Here is a 19412-nt window from a genome sequence, read left to right on the forward strand (position 1 = left end):
GGGAGTGTTGGTCGTGCGCACATGCGTGCTGGAGTTGTGCGCATAGCATTATGGGCGTGGCATGCCCGCATATGATCCCCCTGCACTCCCCCCGCTTTTGGCACGTGAGCAGGGGTGGGTTCTTGCCAGTTCTAAGCTCTTCTATAGAAGAGGTTCCACAAATCTACAGTGCCGTTTAGAACCGGTTGCAGCTCCCCCCCGCACATCATCAAAATGAAGAGCGAGAGGAGGAATTCTGGGAGTTGAAGTCCACAAGTCTTAAAGCTGTCAAGTTTGAACACCCCTGGGTTTTTTTTTCTATAGGGTTAGGAGTGCAAGGCTCTTGTAACTTGACAGCTTTAAGACTTGCGTGCTTCAAATGCCAGAGTTTCTGAGCCAACATTTTGGTTGCTAAGCAAGAGCGTTGTTAAGTGAGTTTCACCACAGTTTACAAGTTGGCCACGCCCACCCAGTCACATGACTGCCAGGCCACTTCCACTCGGTCACATGGCTGGCAAACCACTCCCAACCGGTCACATGGCTGGCAAGCTACTTCCACAAAGCAGGCCACACCTACAGAAGAGGTTCTAAAAAATTTTGAATCCCACCACTGCACTCGAGCCACAAAAGGTTCGCCATCAGTGGGCTATCCATTTCTGCCCAGATTAGTATCTTCCACTTTAATTAATCAGTGGAACAGCTTGCCTCCAGAAGTTGTGAATGCCCCAACACTGGAAGTCTTTAAGAAGATGTTGGATAGCCATTTGTCTGGAACGGTATAGGGTTTCCTGCCTAGGCAGGGGGTTGGACTAGAAGACCTCCTAGGTCCCTTCCAACTCTACTATTGTATTGTATTGTATTATTGTACTTGCTCCACTTTCTTCTCCTCCTCTGCTGCCTGTTTAAAATTTTCACGACCCAAGCTTTGCCAGGGTTAAACGAGAAAAAAGAACTATCAGTATTTTCCATCTAGATACATCAGAGCTTGTCGGAAAGGCACGGTGGCAGCTTGTCAAACATGCCCCGTTTGTAAACCTTGGCGACCACCATATCTCTCTATTAGTGGGTCAACTCTGCTCTTTTCTACTTTTTTCAACTGGGCAAAGAGAGCAAAGGGAAGCATTTGGGACGCAAAGTGTTGAAATTGTTAGCAGGCCAGAGGGGTTTTTTGGCCAGCCTTATCAATGTCCTGCTCAAGTCACACCTGTAGGAAATACCTGTACAACATGGTCCATTGTCACTTCTGTAGGCCCTCGTCTGAAAAATAAACACTGTGCGAAAATATTTTCTTTCTGTGTGCAAAGTCAATAATTCTTTCAGGAAACCTGGGTGCGTTTTGTCAATCAAGGTTCCTTAGAAAAGGCTAGACAAACAAGCCGGACTGTGTACGTATCACACATACTCAAGCTGAAGTTTCCCCCCCCCTCTCTCCCTCCCCCCCCTCTCTCTCACAACTGGGGTTGGATCCCCATTTTGAGAACATCCCACCCTGTTAAAACATTAGAGCCTCTTAACCGCATTTTATCGCAGGACAATTGTACTGTTAGTTAGTTACAACCCATTGTGTCCGACCCATTGTGACACCATGGACAATGTTACTCCAGGCCTTCCTGTCCTCTACCATCCCCTGGAGTCCATTTAAACTCATGCCTATTGCTTTGGTGCCTCCATCCAACCACCTCCTTCCCTGTCGTCCCCTTCTTCTTTTTCTCTCCATCTTTCCCAGCATGAGGCTCTTCTCCAGGGAGTCCTTCCTTGTCACTAGGTGGCCAAAGCATTTGAGTTTCCTCTGCAGGATCTGGCCTTCTGATCTCCTATAGGACTGACCGGTTTGATCGCCTTGCAGTCCAAGGGACTCGCAGGATTCTTCTCCAGCACCATAGTTCCAAGGCCTCCATTCTTTGGCGCTCAGCCTTCCTTATGGTCCAACCTCCACAGCCATACATTGCAACTGGGAAAACCATACCTTGACTATACGCACTTTTGTTGGCAGGGTGAGGTCTGTTAATTGGGTAATGGATAGGCACACAGAGGCTTAACGGTAACAACAGGTCTTTATTAAGTACAACAAGTGAGAACAATCCAGCGAAGGTTGAGTCTGACAGCGGCCCTTTTATAGGGAGCTGTCAGACCCTTCAACCAATAGGATTAAACCTCTGTTCCCGCCGGAACAGAGGACCTTGGTGGAAACCACTGTAGTTAGAGCAAGTATCTAACACCCCTCCCCTCTTAGATGGAACAATCGTACTAGTTACGTAGTCATGCAGGTAGGCGGCTTTTGGGTAGCTCTGCCTGACCTGCGCAGTTCAGTAGGATGGGTTTCCTTGGACAGGTCGGACGGACCTGTTTGCTCCGCAGCTCCACTTGGTGGAAGCTCCTGAAACCTTTCACAGGCCACGGCTGGAGCTTCTAGAGCCGGTTCGCCCGGAGCTTGCTGCGGGCCTGCAACAAAACCAGATAAATTTCCCGGTATCCTCGGGCTTGAGCTGGCCGTGGAAGGAGTGAGTGTTTGCTCCGTTTGGGCAGGGCTTTGGCTAACTCATGCAGGAGTTACCTCTGGCTGTCTAAGAGTGGAATTGGAGAGGCAGCCACGGAGTTGGTCAATATGCCTTCTCCAATTCCTACTGTCCTTGAGTTCTAGGAGGTAAGAGCAAGGGCCGATGATGCATTTCACTGTGGCAGGAATCTACAGAGTTCCCCTGGCATAGTTGTGGGCATATACCGAATCTCCTATGCTAAAAGTCCGAATCTTGCTTGTGAAGTCTGGGGGCGATGCAGCGGAATAGTTTGGGTGTAGCCAGTCTATGTGGGACCTTAGCCGGTGACCCATGAGAAGCTCGGAGGGGCTTCTCCCTGTAGTGGCACTAGGTGTGATGTGCTGAATTAGCAAATAGTGGTCAACCCGTATTTGCCAATCTCCCGGGCCCATCCTAGAGAGGGCCTCTTTTGCAGATCTCACCATTCTCTCCACCTGACCATCGGAGGCCAGATGGAATGGGGTGACCAGGGCATGCCTGATTCCGAGCTGCTAGGAAGGTCTCAAATTTCATGGCCGTGAATTGGGGCCTGTTGTCAGAGACCAAGTCGTCAGGCAGGCTGTGCGTGGAGAAAAGTCTCTGTAGCACTTTCATGACCGCTTCTGCCGTAGTGGAGGTCATCAGGACTACCTCTAACCATTTCGAGTAGGCTTCCACAACTACAAGAAATGTCTGGCCATGAACTGGGCCAGCAAAGTCAATGTGCACCCTAGACCATGGTGCTTGAGGTCGCTCCCACTCCTTAGCGGGCACCTCTTGGGGAGCTGGTCTGGACTCCTGGCACGGTGTGCAGGTAGCCACCCATTCTTCAATCTCCCTGTCCATGTTAGGCCACCACACATAACTCCTAGCCAAAGGGTTCATCCTGACAATTCCAGGATGCCCTACGTGTAAAGCATCTAATATTGCAATGCACAGTTTGGGTGGAACAACAACCCGGTCCCCCCACAGTAATCAGCCATTTACAACTGATAACTCATCGCGTTTGGCAAAATACATTTTGAAATCAGCCCCAACAGGCCCCTTCATACCCAGTTCAAAATTTGCTTGATGGTGGAGTCCTTTGCAGAGTGACGGGCAACGTCACTGGACAAGACAGGCCCAGTCTTTGAGGAGGACTGGCAGTCACTGAGGAGGACTGGCATCTCGGGGGTAGGGTCAACGAGAAGTTCAGGCAGCCGGCAGCGGCTGAGAGCGTCAGCGTGCCCCAAAGTGGAGCCTGGTCAGTGGATGAGACGGTAGGAGTAGACAGCTAGGAAGATGGTCCATCTGGTCATGCGGGGTGATAATGACACTAGGGTAGGCTTGTGGTCCGTAACCAATTTGAAGTCCCAGCCGTATAGATACTCATGGAACCTTTTTACTCCAGCCACTGCAGCCAAAGCCTCATGGTCCAGCTAGCTGTAGTTCCGCTCTGCGGCAGACAAGGTCCTGGAGTAAAATGCAATAGGGGCTTTGGTTCCATTGGGCATGCAGTGGCTTAGGACGGCACCGACGCCGAATGGGGAAGCATTGCAGGTCAGCACCAACTGTATTGTACCAGGAAGGAGTCCACCAACAGGAGTTGTTTTACCATGGCAAATGCGGCAGCCTCGGCTCTGCCTCAGGAACACTTTGCGTTCTTAGCCAGGAGACGGTGTAAGGGCTCAGCAACGGTGGCTTTCTGTTTAAGAAAGATGCTGTAGAAATTAAGGAGCCCGAGAAATGCCTGGAGCTTGGTTTGATTGCGAGGTGTGGGGGCGTCCTGAATTGCTTTGATTTTTTGTGTGGTTGGGTGAATCCTAGAGCCATCGATTAGGTACCCTAAGAATTCAACCCTTGGCACGTTAATTTGGCATTTCTCTTTTTTGAGGCGGAGACCTTTGTCTTTAATTCGAGCCAAAACTGTTTGTACACGTTTTAAAAGTTGTGCCTCAGTTGCAGCCGATATCAGGATGTCGTCGAAATAGGGGACGACTCCTGGAATCCCCTGCAAAAGCAGTTCCATGACGCTTTGGAAGAGTCTAGGGGCGATACTAACGCTGAATTGCAGGCGGCGACATTTGAATGCACCCCTGTGCGTCACAATGGTTTCGGCCTCTGCCATAGCACCATCTACAGGCAATTGTTGGTATGCCTGAACCATGTCCAATTTTGCAACTGGGAGTTTCCCGCTGAACTGCTTGAACTTCACCTGGAAGGTGTCTTGGCCAACGATGGGGATTCAGTTTGCCAGGTAATTGTGTAGGCAGATGTCAGGGGTGCGAAGATGCTGCTTCTTTAGGCTAGGGATAGCCTGCTTTAGGGTAGACTATGGTATGATGGTCAGCGATGACCCGGTGTTGATCTGCATCTCACATGGAGAGTCCTCGATGAGAACTGTGACCTTCAGCTTTTTTGGCCGCTTGGTGCGGACTTGGCCGATTGACATGTGGTAGGTGACTCTATTGTCGTCCTCTGAGAGCCGTGGTGGCTTCTGCCAGGCCCCTTGGTTGGGCCTCTGTTGATGGTTTGGTGCATTTCTAGGCTGCCAGGCAGTGGCAGGGAATTCGCTCCGGCACACCTTGGCAATGTGCCCCTTTCGCTCACAGAACTGGCAGGTTGCGTCACGGAAATGGCAAGCTGATTTGGCATGGTCTCCTCCACAGCTAGCGCAAGGCGGGAAATGCGGTTTGAATTTGTGCGCCAGCTGGGCGTGGCTACTGCGCATGCGGCAGCTGTCATCTTCCTTGCCTTCTGAGCTCTTGGGCTCTGCAGCCTCGTGACGTACGCATGTACTCTTTCGTGCGTCTTGTGGAGCGCTTTGGCACTGCAGAGTCTCAGTAGATTTGACAGCTGATTCGGACACCCTGGCCTCGTCCAAGGCGATCTGCAGAGTGAGGTTAGATTTAGCGAGTAACCTACTCTGTAGGTTAATGTCCCGAACGCTGCAAATTATGCGATCCAGAATCAGCTCGTCCAGATCTCACAATTTGCAGTACGCTGCGGCCTTGTGCAGTGCCGCAACATACTTGTTAATTCACTCACCCTCCTTCTGGTTTCTGATGTTAAACTCATTCCGGCGAACGTGCTTGTATGGCTTGGGTGCATAATGAGTCCTTAGCGTCTGCTGAAGCACAGACCAGGTGATTGTCTTTCGTCGTCTCGAACGCTTCCCAGCCACAGTATCCAAGGAGCATGTTCTTCTTGCGGCCTTCAGAAAGGCCCATGAGGTCGTTTGCCTCAAGGAAGCAGTCAAATAGTAGCATGTACGAGTCCCAGTGCTTTGTGACTGGGTCATACGGAGTCAGTGGGGCGCGCATGGCCATTTTGTGTTCAGAGGGCGTTTTGAGTTTGCCGCTCAAAATAGCTGCTCGAAGGTGTGCTGAGCTCTGGGCTGGATGTACTTGCTGGATTACTACGTTCTTCCGGTTCGTCTAGTTGCCTTCCAATCCCACCCTCGTCCCCAGTGTTAGATTGGGTAATGGATAGGCACAGACAGGCTTAACGGTAACAACAGCTCTTTATTAAGTAGAACAAGTAAGAACAATCCAGCGAAGGTTGAGTCTGACAGCAGCCCTTTTATAGGGAGCTGTCAGACCCTTCGACCAGTGGGATTAAACCTCTGTTCCCGCCAGAACAGAGGACCTTGGTGGAAACCACTGAAGTTAGAGCAAGTATCTAACAAGGTCTCTGCTTTTTAGTATGCTGCCTAGATTTGCCATAGCTTGGTTAAATATTTGTGTAACATGGGATCCCGGATGGAAGGAACAACAGACCACAACAGTGGTTTTCTTCTTGAACCAAAACTATCAGTAATTTCTCAGTATCCAGAGGACACAGTTAGAAAAGAGCCCCACAGGAACTAAACATAAAGGCATGGAAACCTGTACAGGTAGTCCTTGACTTAAAACATTTCTTTCTAAGGTGGGACTAGAATTCCCAGTCTCCTCTGATTGGCCCAAAGTTTTCATGCCTAAGGCAGGACTAGAATTCCCAGTCAACTTGTGATTGGCCCAAAGTCACCCAGCCAGTTTTTATTCCTAAGGCGGGACTAGAATTCCCAGTCAATTTGTGATTGGCCTAGTCACCCAGCCAGCTTTCATGCCTAAAGCGGGACTAAAATTCCCAGTCTCCTCTGATTGGCCCAATGTTTTCATGCCTAAAGCAGGACTAGAATTCCCAGTCAACCTGTGATTGGCCCAAAGTCACCCAGCCAGTTTTTATTCCTAAGGCGGGACTAGAATTCCCAGTCAACTTGTGATTGGCCTAGTCACCCAGCCAGCTTTCATGCCTAAAGCGGGACTAAAATTCCCGGTCTCCTCTGATTGGCCCAATGTTTTCATGCCTAAGGCAGGACTAGAATTCCCAGTCAACCTGTGATTGGCCCAAAGTCACCCAGCCAGTTTTCATTCCTAAGGCGGGACTAGAATTCCCAGTCAACTTGTGATTGGCTTAGTCACCCAGCCAGCTTTTAGTCACCCAGCCAGCTCTGAATAACCGAGACCTGGTTGGGCCACGAGGGAGGTTTACCCCTCGTGGAAATGTGCCCGCCAGGTTATCGAGCATTTCACCAGCCTCGGGCCCAGGGAAGGGCCGGTGGGGTAGCAGTGATTATCCGGGAAGACTTGGAGCCGAGAGAGTCCACTGTGCCACAGACATCCGGGTGTGAGTCCCTCGTCGTGAGATGGGGCCCAGGGAGGCAGTTGGGCCTGCTGATAGTATACCTGGCTCCTCGCTATACACCAGCGGCCCTGCCTGAACTCCTCGAGCTGATCTCATCGGTGGCGGTTGAGACCCCCAAACTTTTAGTGATGGGGGATTTTAATCTGCCGTCGATGGGAGAAGCGTCTGAGGGGGTTCGGGAGTTCATGGCTTCCATGACAGCCATGGACCTGACCCAGTTAATTCAGGGCCCCACTCACGAGGGAGGCCACACGTTGGACCTTGTCTTTGTCTCTGGCCAGTGGACGAGTGATCTGGGAATAGGGGATTCAATTATTACTCCCCTGTCATGGTCAGATCACTCACTTCTCTGGCTTGACTTCCCCGGTGCTACACCCCGCTGCGGGGAGGCGGAACCGGAAGGTATTAGATGGTTCCGCCCCAAGCGCCTGATGGAACCAGATAGGTTCCAGACGGAGCTTGGGCCACCTCCTGTGGACCTGACCCGCCCCCGAGTGGAGGACCTGGTAGACGCATGGAATAGTGCGACTACCGGGGCCCTTGACCGGGTGGCGCCTTTGCGGCCTCTCCTGCGGCGACGAACCACCCTGGCCCCTTGGTTTACCGAGGAGCTAAGGGTGATGAAACGCCACAAGAGACGCCTAGAGAGTCGTTGGAGATCCTCCCGTTCCGAATTTGACCGAACACAGGTACGAGCCTATTTGAGGACGTACCTTGTGGCATTAAGAGCGGCCAAACGCCAATATTGTGCCGCTCTTATTGCGTCCGCAGATAACCGCCCTGCCGCCCTGTTTCGGGTGACTCGCTCTCTCTTGTTTGAGAGACCGCGGGAAGCCCCTTTACAGGGCAGAGCAGAGGAGTTTGGGAAATATCTACAGGACAAAGTCGCTCAAATCCGGAAGGGATGGGCCCCTTTCAGTGGTCCAGCTGAGACGCCTGCGGCAAGTCTTGAGGGACCGCTTTGGGAGGAGTTTGACTCGGTTGCCATCGAGGATTTGGACAGGTTGCGTGGACGTCTGCGACCTACCACATGTTTATTGGACCCGTGTCCCTCCTGGCTTGTACTGGCATCCTGGGAGGTTACACGCGACTGGCTCCTGGGCCTAGTGAACGCCTCGTTGGGCGAGGGGCTTCTACCGACCGCCTTGAAAGAGGCGGTGGTGAGGCCCCTGCTCAAGAAGCCTTCCCTGGACCCAATGGACCTAGTCAATTATCGTCCTGTCTCCAACCTTCCTTTTTTAGCGAAGGTTGTAGAGAGTGTGGTAGCACAACAGTTCCCACGTCACCTGGAGGAGAATGATTATCTAGACCCGCGCCAGTCCGGCTTCCGACCCGGGCACAGCACGGAGACGGCCTTGGTCGCATTGGTTGATGATCTCTGGAGGGCCAGAGATAGGGGTTGTTCCTCTATCCTGGTCCTATTAGATCTCTCGGCGGCGTTCGCATCGACCATGGTATCCTGTTGCACCGGCTAGAGGGGCTGGGAGTCAGGGGCACCGTTCTACGGTGGTTTGGCTCCTACCTCTCTGACCGGACGCAACGTGTGTTGGCAGGGGAGCAGAGATCGACCCGGAGGCCACTCACATGTGGGGTGCCTCAGGGGTCGGTGCTCTCGCCTCTCCTGTTCAACACTTACATGAAACCGCTGGGTGAGATCATCCGTGGTTTTGGGGTGGGATATCATCTGTATGCTGATGATACTCAGCTATACATTTCCACCCCGAACCACCCCAATGAGGCCGTCGAAATGATGTCCCGGTGTTTGGAAGCCGTACGGGTCTGGATGGATGACAACCGACTAAAACTCAACCCTTCCAAGACGGAGTGGCTGTGGCTTCCGGCCTCCCGGTTCAACCAGTTGCTTCCATCTCTGGCCATTGGGGGCGTGCAACTGGCCCCCATGGAACAGGTGCGCAATTTGGGCGTCCTCCTAGATGCCCGGCTGTCCATGGATGACCATGTAACAGCCCTGGCAAGGGGGGCGTTCCATCAGGTTCGCCTGATGCACCAATTGCGCCCCTTATTGGACCGGGATGCCCTACGCACAGTCACCCATGCGCTAGTGACGTCTCGCCTGGACTACTGCAATGCTCTCTACATGGGGCTTCCCTTGAGATGCACTCGGAGACTGCAGTTGGTCCAGAACGCGGCCGCGCGGGTGATTATGGGGAGGAAGAGATACTCCCCTGTAACACCTCTCCTGTGCGAGCTGCACTGGCTTCCTGTAGTCTATCGAGTGCGTTTCAAGGTTTTGATTATGATCATTAAAGAGCTTCATGGCACAGGACCTAGTTACATGCAGGATCGCATCCTGCCCCATACATCCCTACGACCAATCCGCTCACACAGAGAGGGACTTCTTCGGGTGCCGTCCGCCAAACAGTGTCGGGGGGCGACACCCAGGAGCAGAGCCTTCTCTGTGATGGGCCCAGCCCTATGGAATGACCTCCCCCGTGACATCAGGACTACTTCCGATCTCCGCTCCTTCCGTGTACAGTTGAAGACCCACCTCTTTCAACTATCTGGCCTGGCTCAACCGTAAATTTTTTCTTATTCCTCCTGACAGTTCTTTTAAATTTTTAAATTTTAAATTGTGTTTTTACAATTGGGGTATTTTAATGGTGACTTTTAATTGTCCAATGTGATGTAATTTGTTACCTCCTCCGTGCATGTTATGTCCTGTATATATGTAGGTTTATGTGTTTGTATATATGTTTTATGTTTTATACTCCATTGTACGCCGCCCCGAGTCCTGTCTGGAAAGGGAGCGGCTAATAAATTTAAATTTTATTATTATTATTATTATTATTATTATTATTATTATTATTATTATTATTATTATTATTATTATTATTATTATTTTATGCCTAAAGCGGGAATAAAATTCCCAGTCTGCTGGTGATTGGCCCAATGTCACCCAGCCAGTTTTCATGCCTAAGGCGGGACTAGACTTCCCAGTCTCCTCTGATTGGCTGAATGTCACCCAGCCAGTTTTCATGCCTAAGGCAGGACTAGAACTCATGGTCTAGTTGCTAAGCCAGCACCTTAATCCTTCATTATAATTATGGATTCTCTTATGTGCAAACCAGGGCAATATATGACATTTTGGGGTGCAAAATCTGAACTAGTTGGAAAGGAAGCATTTCAAACCTTTTATTGACGAATCATGTCCCCTTTTCCGTTTCTTCTGCAAATTCTGAATTTTTTCAGTTACATAGCAGTAGTCTTCTTTTACCAAACCTCCTGGGAAAGCTTTCTCTTCATGAGCGCCAACCATCTATATAAATGAAATAAATTGATCCGGACAGGTTTAAGAGGCATGAAAAAAAATGTCACGTAATTTAGGAGATCTGTCCTCTTTTCCATTTACACTAAAAATACTGCTCAGCTTTTCACACTGTAAAATGGTCAAGACAGGCTTGGTTATATTCCCATGACCATAAGTAGATATGCTTTTTAGATGCAACCATAAGACAAGCAGTTCTTACTGTAATTTAAATATGGGGCCACTTAGTGAAGACTTGTGGACTTCAATTCCCAGAAGTCCCCAGCCAACATGAGTTGAAGGCCACAAAAATTGCCAAATTTGGAGATCCCTGGTGTTGTGGTCCGCCAGCAGAGCAGGCAGCAGATTCGGACAGTGAGGGGGTTGGGGAGGAACATGGGCTAGTCCTGGAGTCTGGGGAAGGCTCTGATGAGGGCTCTGTGTCGGAGGCAAAGAGGGGGCCAGAGCCGTCTGACAATTATCAGCTGCCTTCGGAGTCAGACATCAGTGGGGCAGAGGAACAGCTGGAGCCTGTTCCCAGTGTGCGCGTGCAGAGTTGCCAGACGAAGGGAACAGCTAAAGAACAGGGGCCGACTTGGGAGTAAGGCAACAGGGGGACGATGAATGACCCCTCCCAGAGGGAATAAAAGAGGAGCGAAAGGGGCATGGAGTTTGCAGGAGACAGTAGTTCGATTAATTGGTTCGTGACTCTTCGAGATTCCTTGCCAAGTTTTGCAGATATCGACCTGGCAGCTCTCCAAGCCAGATAAGTCTGTGACTGTAAATCCCCCCTTGAAAGACTTTGCTGGATGTGAATCAGCAGAATTCACAGTAAATTAATAAAAGGGGGAAATTTAAAAAAAAAAGGGGGGGAAACGGTTTAGAAATTTTATTAATTGACTTTTACTTAGAATATGTCATAAAGGTGTAATGTTATTGGAGGATTTTTGAAATAGCTAATGAGTGCCATTATGTGGTTGTGTCTTTAAGCATGAATGATTTGAGGTAAAAGCACGTTCAAATAATTGTAGTCAAATGAGAATTGTGGTACATTGATAGTAAGATATACAAAGATTTTTGATTTATATAATCTAAGATGAACTATAAGTAATGACTGTGGAAGAAATGGACGAAGGTTATCTGTAACCAATCGACATGCTTTCTACAAGATGTAATGAAGGATGTTTCTTTTTTTGTGTTTCTGTTTAATTAAAATAATTTTTTTTTTCAAAAAATAAAAAATAAAAGGGTTTTTTTTTCGGGACCAGGAGTTTGCTTCATGCTCTTGGGAAGCCTCAGTCAGAACACCTGGCTTAAATAATAAACCTAATGAGATGGGTAGCAATTAGAAAATTCTAAGCCCCTTTTTGAGGGAGTGGAAGATCTCTTGAAGATCCGGAACTACAAAACTGGTAGTCCTTGACTTACAACCAAAATGTCCATTGGTAATTAACACGTTTGTTAAATGACTTTTGCCCCATCTTACGACCTTTCTTGCCACAGTTATTGAGCGAAAACACTGGAGATATTAAGTTAGTAACCCTAACTTAACGTTAAGTGAATCTGGCTTCCCCATTGACTTTGCTTGTCAGAAGGCTGCAAAAGAGGATAAGGACTCTGGGGCAATGCAAACCGTCATAAGTACATGCCAGTTGCCAAGCATCTGAATTTTGATGACATGACTGTGGGGATTCTGCAGTGGTCGTGAGTGTGAAACACAATCATAAATTACTTTTTATAGTGCTATTGTAAATGTCTATGGAGACTCTCAGCCATCCAGGTCGTGGTTGTCCCAAAGGTGCTTTTTCAAGAGGCAACTGGACTTTCTGGTTTTTTTCTTTGAAGACGTTTCACTTCTCACCCAAGAAGCTTCTTCAGCTCTGACTGGATGGTGGGGAATGGAGGATTTATACTCCTTGCAGACATCTGGTTATTTTCATCCTTTTTAGAGGGTTGCTGAGGCCACTCAGAGGTTTATCTGTGCCCAAGTGGCCTTAATGGCTCTCTAAAAGGATGTAAATGACTTCAAAGAAAAACCAGAAAGTCCAGTTGCGTCTTGAAAAAGCACCTTTGGGAGTGCTCTTGTACTTCAAGTGGTCACTAAATGAATGATTGCTAAGTCGAGGACCACCTGTCCTCTTCTCAGCCACCTACAATGCCAATAGGAAAGGTCGTTTGGAATTGTAAAATCCAGGAGACCCAATTTCCCAATCTCGTTTGGTGATTTTGTACCCCATCATTAAAAAATAGGATTACTTCGACCCTTTCCAACCATGGAAACGGACCTCACTCTCAGATACGACTGTCCCATCAGAGTCATCGTTTAGGGAGTCAGAATCACCGTGACCTAAAAGAAACAAAGGCATATAGGAAATCAGCTTCTATCATAAGGTCTAGAAACACCATTTCCCCCTCTCCTTTTCTGAGTAGAGCAAAGTATGTAAGACAGGAAAGAGTTTTTCCCCCTTAAAGGCTCAGGAAAGAGAGAAATACATGCCTTTCTAATCACCAGGATCTGGGATAATTCATAGTATTCATAGTATTGCACAAATGTTTGTGAGTCCATTGCTTAGTTGTGTGTTTGACTTCTGCTTTATTTGGAGAAGGCCCCATGTTCCAGTTTTAGAGGTAAAGGTTCACCTCGCACATATGCGCTAGTCGTTCCCGACTCTAGGGGGCAGTGCTGATTTCTGTTTTAAAGCCAAAGAACCAGCGCTGTCCGAGTGGTCAAGTGGCCGGCATGACTAAATGCCGAAGACGCACGGAACGCTGTTACCTTCTCACCAAAGGTGGTTCCTATTTTTCCACTTGCATTTTTAATGTGCTTTCAAACTGCTAGGTTGGCAGAAGCTGGGAAAAGTAACGGGAGCTCACTCCATTATGCAGCGCTAGGGATTCGAACTACCAAACTGATGGCCAATTCTGATTGACAAACTCAGCGTCTTAGCCACTGAGTCACGGCATCCCTTTAGAACATAGAGGTCTTCTAGTCCAACCCCCAGCTCAAACAGGAGATCTTCTACCATTTCAGATAGTTGGTTGTCCAGTCCTTTTTAAAAGCCTCCATGATGGAGCACCCGTAACTTCTGAAGGTAAGTTATTGCATGGGTTGATTTTGGTATTGAAGACAGCAAGGCTTGAGCTCTAGACTTTGGGGAGCTATTTCAAATCACAATGTTGACCCTGGACTCAAAATTTGATAGGGTGGGGATCATTTAGGACCATATAAATTTGGACAAGTGCCAAAAATTTCTAGTCGTTCTTGATGAAAGGCTCAAAGTTCCCCAGATTTCAGCAGAGCACAAAAGGCCAAGTGTCTAATAGACTCCACGTTTACTTAAACTCCAAAGTGTTGTTTATTCAACAAGATTTATGGTACACGTAATCCTGGAATGTAAGCCTTCCGTTGTAAGAGAAATTGAAACCACTGGTTGAGCAACTTTAAACATTTCCTGGGAATAGGACAAGGTTTTTTTTGGAAACTACATATGATTGCATGAAGGATCTCAAGTTTCATATTCTAGCGATTTGTCCATCTTGCTCAAGACTTGGTGTTGTGGCCCGCTAACTGCCAGTGGAGCTGGTGGTAGACGCGGATGATGAGGAAGTTGGGGAGGAATTTGGGCCATCCTGGAGCCTGGGGAAGGCTCTGATGGATGCTCTGCGTTGGAAACAGAGAGGAGCCAGAGCCATCTGGTATTTCCCAGCTGCCTTCGGAGTCGGAGATAAATGGGGAAGAAGAACAGCTGGGGCCTGTTCCAGATGTGTGTATGCGCAGAGCTGCCAGGAGAAGAGAACAACTGAGGCACAGGGGCTGACTCAGGAAGAAAGGCACACATGGGCGTTGACTGGCCCCTCTCTGACTGGGGAATAAATAGAAGCAAAAGGGGAGTGGTGGTTGCAGGAGACAACAGTTCGTATTTCTTTCGGAAGATTTGCTGCCTCAGAGTCTTCTTGCCAGGAATTAATTTATAGCTTTATGACTGGAAGCTCTCAGCCTGGCAATTATCCAAGGACTGATAAGGTCTGTTATTGCAATTAACCCTTGGAAGGATTATTGCCTGGACTTTTCTGTGTGTGTGAATGCCATGAATCCACAGTAGTTAAATCAAGAGGGTTTTGGGGGGACAAGGAGTCTGTTTCTTGGTTCTGCTAAGGCTGGGTCAGAACACTTGGTAACGTATCTTACCCTTCTAGAACCTCAACATGCATTGAGATTATTGTTCTAGAACATGGTTGTCAAACTCATTTTATTTGAGGACTGCATGAGGGTTGTGTTTGACCTCGGAGGGCTGGGGGGGAGGCATGGACAAGGAGGGTGTGGCCATGACAGGCACAGTCTGCTTGACATCATCTGTGTTGGGGGCAACTGTGGTGGCCAAGTGCTAAGGCAGGACTTCCCTGAGACCCTCCCTCACTCTCATTATAATCTCCTTCCTTCCTTCCTTCCTTCCTTCCTTCCTTCCTTCCTTCCTTCCTTCCTTCCTTCCTTCCTTCCTTCCTTCCTTCCCTCCCTCCCTCCCTCCCTCCCTCCCTCCTTCCCTTTCCTTCTTTTTCCTTCCCTCTTCATTCTAATTTCTTCTTCCTTCCCCTCTTTCCTTCATGTTCCTTCCTTGCTCTCTTCCCATCTTCCTTTCTTTTTCTTTGTCTTTGTCCTTTGCCCTTTCTCCTTTCCTGTCCCTTCTTGGATGCTCAAATGCAAAAGGGGAAACATTCCTCCTTTCGTTTCGTTTTGCTTTGACTTTGTTTTCCTAAACCCTCTGCTGGCACCTTGTGGGCTAGATGCAGCCCATGGGCCTTGAGTTTGACATCTCTGTTCTAGAACACGTTGTTGATCAGACTGTTTCAAATTTGGATAATTGATATCTAACGTATCTGGAAAGTAATCCTTGACTTATGACCACAGTTGAAACCAGCATTATTGTTGCTAAACAAGGCAGATATATACTGTATTTTTCAGAGTATAAGATGCACCAGGATATAAGACGCACCAAGGTTTTGAGGAGGCAAATTAAAAAAAAAAAGTTTTCACTAAAATGGGCCCTTTTTTGTCAAAAAAAAAGCGCATGGATAGCCTTTAGGAGGCTTATAGAGTGCTCCTAGGGGCTGGGGGGGGGGAGGGAAATTGAGGAAAAAATGGCCCGTGGTTTGCTCATTTCTGCCCTCCCCAGCCCCCAGGAGCTCTCTGAAAGCCTCCTACAGGCTCTGCACCGCCATTTTGGTGAAGGGGGTGGGGTTTTGGGAGGCAAAAAATGCTGTATTCCGTGTATAAGACGCACCCAGATTTTCACCCATTTTTTTGAGAGGAAAAAGGTTTGTCTTATACTCTGAAAAATATGGTATATATTACAGAATAATAGAGTTGGAAGGGACCTTGGAGGTCTTCTACTGCAAACCCTGCTCTAGCAGGAAATCCTTAACCGTTTCACTCAAATGGCTGTCTAGTTTCTCCCAGAAAAAAATGCAGAATACAGTTCTCTTTTACCTGGCCTCTCTGGGTCTTGATTTTCCACTCGAAAAGGCATCTTGGCTTTTGTGTCAACAGTGGAACCACGTGAAGATGTCTTGGAAGTGGCAGGTTCTCGCAGCAAAGATACCTGCAGAGGTCCCAGAGTTTAGGAGAGAGAAAAGTCACATCCTTACAAAGTCCTGTAACATTCTTAATGACCACGTTAGAAGACAGAACATGGAATAATAGGTTTGGAAGGGACCTTGGGGGTCTGTTGGGGGACCAACCCCCTGCCTATACCCTATACCCGTGATGGCGAACGTGGGGCACGCGTGTCCGAAGTGGCACGCAGAGCCGTGTTGCCCGGCATACTATTAATAGGCAAGTATAATTGCAAGCAATTATAAGTGTCCTCAAAGTACAGGTGCTCCTTGACTCATGACCACAATTAAGCCCAAAATTTCTGTCGCTAAATGAGTTGTGCCCCATTTTTACAACCTTTTGCTACAGTTGTTAAGTGAATTATGTAGTTTGTAAGTGACTCTGGCTCTCCCCATTGGCTTTGCTTATCGGAAGCCCAGCTGGGAAGGTCACAAAAGGAGGTTACATGACACCAGGACAGTGCAAGGGTCATAAATACATTAATTGTTAAGCACCCAAATTTTGATCATGTGACCATGGAGATACTGTATCAGAGGTAGTATTCAGCTGGTTTGGACCGGTTCAGGCGAACTAGTAGTGGCCCACCTGCCCGGGTGCAATCCCGTCCTATATCACTGTGTTTTTTGACATGGAACGCATCCTCGGACAGTATGCGCAAGCGAATTGCCATGTTTTGTGATGCTGCACTTGTGGGCAGATGGCAGGTGCTCAAATTTCTGATGCCGGATAAACCGATAGTAACAGTAAATGAATCCCACTTCTGACTGCAACGGTCGTATGTGTGAAAATGGTTAGAAGTCATTTTTTTTCAATGCCATTTTAATGTTGAACGCTCACTAAACGAATGATTGCAAGTCAAGGACTACCAGTATGTGTGAAGTACCATATTTTTCGGAATATAAGACGCACCGGAGTATAAGACCCACCAAGATTTTGAAGAGGTAATTTTTAAAAAAAAAATTCTTTGCAATCTGCAGGCCTCCCAAACCCTCTGCACGCCTCATTTTTTGTGAAAAACGGGGCATGCAGAGAGTTTGAGAGGCCTGCAAAGTGCTCCCGGGGTCTGGGGGAGGGGGCAAAAACAGGCAAAAATTGGCCCATTTTTTGCAACAACGGGCCTGTTTTTTGCAATAAACAAGGGTGCTCCTGGGTGCGGGGGGAGGGGGGGGGAGAAACAAGCAAAAAACAGCCCATTTTTGCTCGCTTCCCGACAGTTAGAACAATTAATCAGTGGAACAGAAATTGCCTCCAGAAGTTGTGAATGCCTCAACACTGGAAGTCTTTAAGAAGATGTTGGATAGCCATTTGTCTGAAACGGTATAGGGTTTCCTGCCTAGGCAGGGGATTGGACTAGAAGACCTCCAAGGTCCCTTCCAACTCTACTATTGTATTGTATTGTATTGTATTGTATTGTATTGTATTGTATTGTATTGTATTGTATTGTATTGTATTGTATTGTTTTTTCCCTCCCCAGCCCCCAGGAGCACTTCACAGGCCTCCCAAAGCCTATGCACATCCATTTTTGAGAAGGGTGGGTGGGTTTGGGAGGCCAAAAATGCTACATTCAGTGTATAAGACGCACCCAGATTTTCACCCTCTTTTGGGGGGGGGGGGGGGGAAATGTGCCTTTTTTATTCCGAAAAATACAGTAGCTGAATATACAGAGGAAATTGATGGGACAGAAATAGCCAAAATTAGACAGATACATAGAAAACATATATTTCTTACCTGAGAAACTACTGTATTTTCCTTGGCTCCGGCTGTGAATTGTTCCCGTTGTTGATTCCCGTAATGGTGTTTCTGGGTTGTACCGAGCCAGCTGGACAAAGAGGTTTTCTGAGCAACAGGATCCTCATTTTCATCTCCTCCTGGACTTCGCCTTTCGTGTTTCACTGAGGACCGATGGTGCCAGTTGGAGCCACTTTCTCTCCCCCTTCCATAATCCGATAAATCGAGAGGTGCTTCCGTGGCATGGCCCTGCACAGATGTGGCTTCCTCTCCTTGGTCCGGGTTTTCTCTGTTGACCTGGAACCGCTGCTCTAGTGTATCGTCCACCGAGTCTTCTGGACAGGGTCTTTCCTTCTTCCCTTCTTTGCCGACGCTCAAGGATAGGGAAAGGGTCTGACTCCAAGTCTGACCTGAACTCTCCTCGCTTCTTCCTTTCCCTTCCTGCTGCATCAAGAAACAACGGAGCTTGTCCGAGCTGTTCAGCAGCTGGAGCCTGTTTTCCAAGTGATGGTCCTTCATGTACAACACAGCGCCTGGAAGTTCCAAGATGGTCGCTTGGTCCTCCCACTCCTCTTGCGGCTTCATTCGACTGCCGACTTCCTTAGCCAGTAACAGGTGGTGAGGGAAATCGCCACCTTCTTTGCTGGCTGAGTTGCTCTGGAGGCCAAGATGATGCAGGGCTAAGCTTTGGTTGAAGAGGTAGAGCTGTTCCTTGTTGGTGGGGAGCCTCAGGTTCTCACAAGACAAGGGGGAGGCTCGGCAATCCGATTTGTTGGCTCTTAAAAATCTAAAAGAATCAACACCGTCACTTTGGAACAAGGAACGACCAAGGTTTTAGGGTTTTAAGCCAGCCTGTCAGACCTGGAAGCCATCTTTTACCCTGTGGGACTTTAGGCCTGCCACATTTTCTACTGAGGGAAAATGGGAAGGGGGATTTTACAGAGTGGGGGTGATATATAGTCAAAAGAACATTCCTTTCTCAGAAAGTCAAGGTCGTCTGGCCCTGCAGCTGCGACGAGGTGACTGGGAGGTACCTTAACTGGCTCTTACAGTTGAGATGTCTGCCTACAATCAAACACAATTTCCAAACAATTTGACCAAAAACTGCGGGCTGGGCCTGTGGGCCATCACAGAATAATTCACTGGAGAACATTTTCAGGGTGCTTTTAATCTTGTTGTAATCCTATTTATTCTACTTTTTTTTTTACACGTGCCATATTTCAATGTCCTGTTTTGTACCTACTTTATTTGCTCAATGTTGAATGTTATACATCTATAATTTGTAGGTGCTTCTGTCATGAATAAAGATCAGCTTGGTAAAGATTGGCATAGGCAAAGGATCTAGGAACTCATACAGGTAGCCCTCGACTTGCAACAGTTCATTTAGTGACCGTTCAATGTTACAGCGGCACTGAAAAAAAGTGACTTATGACCACTTTTCACACTTATGACCAGGGGTGGGCTTCAAAATTTTTAGCAACGTCTTCTCTCTCTGGTTGTTGGGTGGGTGGGGCCATAGTAGATGTGGCCTAGTTGGCCTCCTGCACCATGGCGGGTGGGGAGGCATTTTTGGCTTCACCAGGCTCTGGAGGCTTCCCCCGAGCATCCGGGAGGGCGAAAACGGCTCCTCCAGGCTCTGCTGCCAAAT

At 48.2% G+C, this 19412-nt stretch overlaps 2 protein-coding genes across 2 annotated transcripts in view; both read right to left on the bottom strand.

The window, feature by feature from the left end:
- Positions 1–19412, bottom strand: part of RPS21 (ribosomal protein S21) — a gene marked incomplete at its 3' end in the record, with an annotated part of 293510 nt that overhangs the window by 108153 nt on the left and 165945 nt on the right. The gene's annotated exons all lie outside the window — the stretch shown is intronic.
- The window catches only part of RBBP8NL (RBBP8 N-terminal like), a 65908-nt gene that overhangs the window by 3828 nt on the left and 42668 nt on the right, over positions 1–19412 (bottom strand). Inside the window, exons 10-13 of the mRNA XM_081949839.1 lie at positions 17765–18551; positions 15911–16022; positions 12711–12772; positions 10311–10437 (exon numbers count right to left, since the gene is read on the bottom strand). Of these exons, the coding sequence (XP_081805965.1) occupies positions 10311–10437; positions 12711–12772; positions 15911–16022; positions 17765–18551 (1088 nt within the window). The remainder of the gene's footprint in view (positions 1–10310; positions 10438–12710; positions 12773–15910; positions 16023–17764; positions 18552–19412) is intronic.

Source organism: Natrix helvetica (genome assembly GCF_964273705.1).
Source record: "Natrix helvetica genome assembly, chromosome: 3".
In the NCBI taxonomy this organism is placed as follows: Eukaryota; Metazoa; Chordata; class Lepidosauria; order Squamata; family Natricidae; genus Natrix; species Natrix helvetica.